Consider the following 4,758-nt stretch of genomic DNA (forward strand, 5'->3'; position numbering starts at 1 on the left):
AACTGCGGGACTTCGGAAGCGGCCGGGTCAGGAGCGCCTCCGCTGTCCGCTCGTGACCTTGGGCCAGTGACTTGGTTTTGTCTCCAAGTCCTCAGCGTCCTCGTCTGTGAAATGGGGCCGCGACTGCTGCCTGCTAACTAGAATTGTCTTTGTCTTAAAGTTGTGTTTCTAACTTGTTTAAAGACTTTATAATGGGGAGATTTTGAGATCACAGAAAAGAGAAAGAGCCTCTTTCAGTTTATCCCATTCCAAACAATTTGTCGGCCCCCCATTGTCTTCAAATCCTAAGGTGGTGTATTTATTTACTGACTAGAGGCACAGTGCACAAAACTTGTGCATGGGTAGGGTCCTTAGGCCTGGCGGGTGATCAGGGCCAATCTGTGGGGTGACCGGCAGGGCGGCCAGCAGGGCAATCAGGGGGCGCCTGCTGGCACCCGCCTTTGCTGGCTGGGGGCCTGTGGGCTGGGGGTAGCTCCTGCATTGAGCGGCTACCCCCTGGTGGTCAGGGTGCGTCATAGCAACCGGTCATTCCACCAGTTGTTCCTTAGTTTGGTCGATTTGCATGTTAGGCTTTTATTATATAGGCTATTATTTTATTTATTTTTTAAAATATATTTTATTGATTTTTTTTTAGAGAGGAAGAGAGAGGGATAGAGAGTTAGAAACATCCATGAGAGAGAAACATCGATCAAATGCCTCCTGCACACTCCCCACTGGGGATGTGCCCGCAACTAAGGTACATGCCCTTGACCGGAATCAAACCTGGGACCCTTGAGTCCGCAGGCCGACGCTCCATCTAGTGAACCAAACCGGTTAGGGCATATAGGATATTATTATTAGCATTTTTTATGGTATCGATGACCCTTAGATTCCAGGTCCCAAGACAGGAAGGGACATGGTCGTGTTTCCCCCAGCCAGGTGGTGGCCCAGCTGCCCTTGCAATTCTTTGTACATTGCACCAGCACAGCCTTTCTCTGCTGTGCCCCCCTTCCCCCATCCCCATCCACCCACATATTCCTGCACCCAGGGTGTCAGGGGATGTGGGAGGGGAGTAGAGTTCTCTGTAGCTCCCTGCTCACTTCCATGGGCCCAGCCTCAGTTTCCCACCTGAGCATTGAGGACCGTGCACTGCAGCTGTGACTTTCAAACAAGAATTTGCAGGAGGCTCACATGGTGTTTTCCTGTGGAACATGCAGGATCCAGATCCTGGCCCAGGGCCCCGATACAACCCTTCCCCTTAGAGACTGGAGGTAGACCCCACTCTGGCCACGCTGGGGAAGGGATAGAGGACACTCTGGATTGAGGCTGGGCCTCCGCTGTTCATTTCTCCCCGCCGCCCCCCTATTCCTCCCCATTTTCTCAGGGTCATCTTAGAAGGCTCCTCTGGGAAACAAGTTTGCTTGGGGCAGGGCCTGGGTTTGGGGGCAGGGCCTGGGAAACAGGCCTCAGAAGCCCCTGTCCCTCTGCTCCCTCCCCATCCAGCTCTCCCTGTCCGACCGCCTGCAGCTGACTCTGTACCAGTACAAAACGTGTCCCTTCTGCAGCAAGGTCCGCGCCTTCCTCGACTTCCACGCCCTGCCCTACCAGGTGGTGGAGGTGAACCCTGTGCGGAGGGCGGAGATCAAGTTCTCCACCTACAGGAAGGTGCCTATCCTGCTGGCCCAGGAAGGAGAGAGCCTGGTGAGCTGCGGGACCCCCACCATGTCCTGGGGGGTCCTGGAGTCCTCCCCGAGTCAGTCCTGGAAGGAACGCGGGCTCTTGGCCTCAGCTGAGGACAATGAGGGGAAAGTAGCTGGTATACAGTAGGTGCTCAGTAAATGTAGGCTGCCACCCTTCCCCACCAACACCAGACACCAGCCTGGTCTACGGGATCCAGAGCACCACAGAGCTTAGCAATGTGGGTTCTGAAATCAGCGAGGTCTGGGTTCCAGATGTGGCTCTGCCCCTCCCCGGCTGTGTGACTTGGGGCCAGTCACTTAGCCTCTCTGGGCTTGCTTCTTCATCAGTCAACAGAGGACCATGCTCTCCAGGTTGTAGGGAATGCCTGTATGTAGTATGTAGCTTCTGGCATCCACCCTGCTCCTCAGTGCCCTGGAGGCCAGGTAGGTGGAGCAGGCAGGGCCTAGACCCGGGGTCCTCCCCACACCCTCCTCCCCATTACCACACTTGGGTCTCCCTTCTGATCGGCTGCCCTGAGAGGGGGGCTGTATCCCGAGGGTGGGGAGAGCTCAGTGGACATGGGTTATAGGGGTAACCCCCCAGGAGTGGACCAACAGTACCCTGGTTCCCCCCGGCCAGTTTCTGAGGCATGCCTGGGCACGGTGTTGTAGAGCCCTCCACCCCCAGCCCCATCTAAATCACCCTCTTCTCCTCCAGCAACAACTGAACGACTCCTCTGTCATCATCAGCGCCCTCAAGTCCTACCTGGTGTCGGGGTAAGGAGCTCCCTGGATGCTGTCTCCAGGGAGGCCTCACCTGAGTCCTGCGTGTGGAGGGGGGGGCTGCTGCTGGCATTTCCAGAACGGGAATGGGCGTCCCACTCAGAGCCTCCCCATCCTCTCCTTCGCACATCTCCCCCCGTCGGGGAAGTGCTCTGGATGTCTCCCCTCCCCAGATCCCTCGTGCTGCACTTTTATGGGTCGGTTCCGGCTTCACCACGGGGCTGGGTCAGGCCGGGGTGGATATTCACCCCAAGGAGGCGAGGGCTGGGTCTCCTGGAGGAGGAAGGAGTTGGGGTGAGACTCTGGATGTCTCCTGAAGGCAGCCCCTGGATGTCATCATCACCTACTATCCACCCATGAAGGCCACCAATGACCAGGGCAAGGAGGTGACCGAGTTCTGCAACAAGTACTGGCTCATGCTAGACGAGAAGGAGGCCCAGCGCATGTATGGCGGGAAGGAGGCCAGGACGTGAGTGGGGCTGGGGCTGCCCGGGAAGGTGGCACGGCGGGGGAGGGGGTCTTCCCCAGAGGGGGCCGGGCTGAATGAGATGCTGTGCGGGGTGAGCAGCGTGGGAGGCCACGAGAGCTGGGCTGAGTCTATAAGGACCTGCTGCCCAGGCCTCGGCTCCCATCATGCACTGGGAGGGCTGGATAGTGGGTCTGCTCCCCACCTCCCAGGCCCCGGCTGAGGAAGCCCCCCTGGCCAGCCCTGTCCGCTGCTTCCCCGCAGGGAGGAGATGAAGTGGCGGCAGTGGGCCGACGACTGGCTGGTGCACCTGATCTCCCCCAACGTGTACCGCACGCCCGCCGAGGCCCTGGCCTCCTTCGACTACATTGTCCGGGAGGGCAAGTTCGGGGCCGTGGAGGGCGCCATGGCCAAGTACGTGGGCGCAGCTGCCATGTACTTCATCAGCAAGCGGCTCAAGAGCAGGTGATGGTGCATGTGTGTGCGCGCGTGCGTGATGGCCTTCGCATTGGCCTCACCTGGGCCTGGGTCGGCGTTTCCTGATGGACCACCCCTGTCCCTGCCCAGGCACCACCTCCAGGAGGATGTGCGCGAGGACCTGTATGAGGCTGCCAACAAGTGGGTGGCAGCTGTGGGCAAAGACCGGCCCTTCATGGGGGGCCAGAAGCCCAACCTGGCTGATCTGGTGAGCGTGGTGGTGGGGAGGGGGTGCCCAGACTGGGTCCCGTCTGTGGGTCGGGGAAGCCCAGGCAGGGAGAGCCCAGGTGTAGGCAGGGCTACCCCTCCAGCTCCCTCACATCAGAGGCACCGGCTCCATGTTACCAGGGGCATAAGGAAAGCCAGCTACAAGGAACCGTCTTGGTTCCCATAACTGACGAGTGTCATGGAGGGGTTGGCTTCAGGCCTAGCTGGATCCCGGGGCCCAAGTGGTGTTACCGGGGCTCAATGCCCTGTTGCATCCCAACTCCTCGAGTTGACCTCAGCCCAAGGCCAGCCTTTGTCTAGTGCCCCAGGCTCCCCCAGCAAAAGTCCTGGCTTCCACGTCCACGGTGAAGCATCCCTGTAGCCAGCGTGAAACATTGATTGGCAGGCCCAGCAGGCCCAGCGCTGTGCGGGAGGCCCCAGGATCTGAGAGTGGGGGAGGCGTTTTCTCAAAGGAAACTGGTGGGGGTGTTGTCCAAAAGCGGGGTGTGTGTATGGGGCAGGCAAACCTAGTTACCCCCTGCTTCGTTTTAAGCCCCGCGGCAAATGAGCCCTGCAGTGGGTTGTGGAGCTCGCAGAGCGGGGAGCGGGCCCCAGGGCACGCAGCTGGCAGGTGGCGGGCAGGTCTGGATGCCCTCTGTGCCCACCCCAGGCGGTGTATGGTGTGCTGCGCGTGATGGAGGGCCTGGAGGCCTTCGACGACCTGATGCGGCACACCCGCATCCAGCCCTGGTACCTGCGGGTGGAGAAGGCCATCGCCGCCGAGGCCCTCCAGTGAGGGCCCCCCGCGAACCCCCCGGGAGGAACCGGAGACCGAGGAGACGCAGCTGCCGGCACCAGGGCCACTGAGCCAGCACTCGGCGATGCTGTGCAGGGTGACGGTCATTCTACCTCCTGTCCACGCCCACCCCACAGCGTTCTGTCTAACACTGGACACCTGCGGGGGCCCTGGGGTGCTGGGGACACAGCCCCTGAGGGGCACAGGGAGGCTACCTCGCTCCTCCCGGCCCCGACTCTCAGCGGCTGCCCTGCCTAACCCTGTGGGTGGGAACTGGGTTGGGCCCCGCCCTGGACAAGGGAAGTAGGGACATCCCGGGTGAGGGAGAGCCCCCTCCTTGGCTCCTCATGTTCCCGCTCTTCCTAAGCATC

At 60.4% G+C, this 4,758-nt stretch overlaps 1 protein-coding gene across 3 annotated transcripts in view; it reads left to right on the top strand.

Moving 5' to 3' along the window:
- PTGES2 (prostaglandin E synthase 2) overlaps positions 1-4,752 on the top strand; it is a 52,042-nt gene extending 47,290 nt beyond the window's left edge. For all 3 annotated transcript variants that reach the window (XM_014529352.1, XM_014529351.1, XM_014529350.1), the window contains exons 2-7: positions 1,483-1,680; positions 2,377-2,435; positions 2,761-2,910; positions 3,172-3,372; positions 3,475-3,592; positions 4,262-4,752. In XM_014529352.1, the coding sequence (XP_014384838.1) occupies positions 2,798-2,910; positions 3,172-3,372; positions 3,475-3,592; positions 4,262-4,387 (558 nt within the window). In that variant the 5' untranslated portion in view covers positions 1,483-1,680; positions 2,377-2,435; positions 2,761-2,797 and the 3' untranslated portion in view covers positions 4,388-4,752. The remainder of the gene's footprint in view (positions 1-1,482; positions 1,681-2,376; positions 2,436-2,760; positions 2,911-3,171; positions 3,373-3,474; positions 3,593-4,261) is intronic.
- The last annotated feature ends 6 nt before the right edge of the window (positions 4,753-4,758 follow it).

The sequence above is a fragment of the Myotis brandtii genome, unplaced genomic scaffold (assembly GCF_000412655.1).
Source record: "Myotis brandtii unplaced genomic scaffold, ASM41265v1 scaffold68, whole genome shotgun sequence".
Taxonomy (NCBI): Eukaryota; Metazoa; Chordata; class Mammalia; order Chiroptera; family Vespertilionidae; genus Myotis; species Myotis brandtii.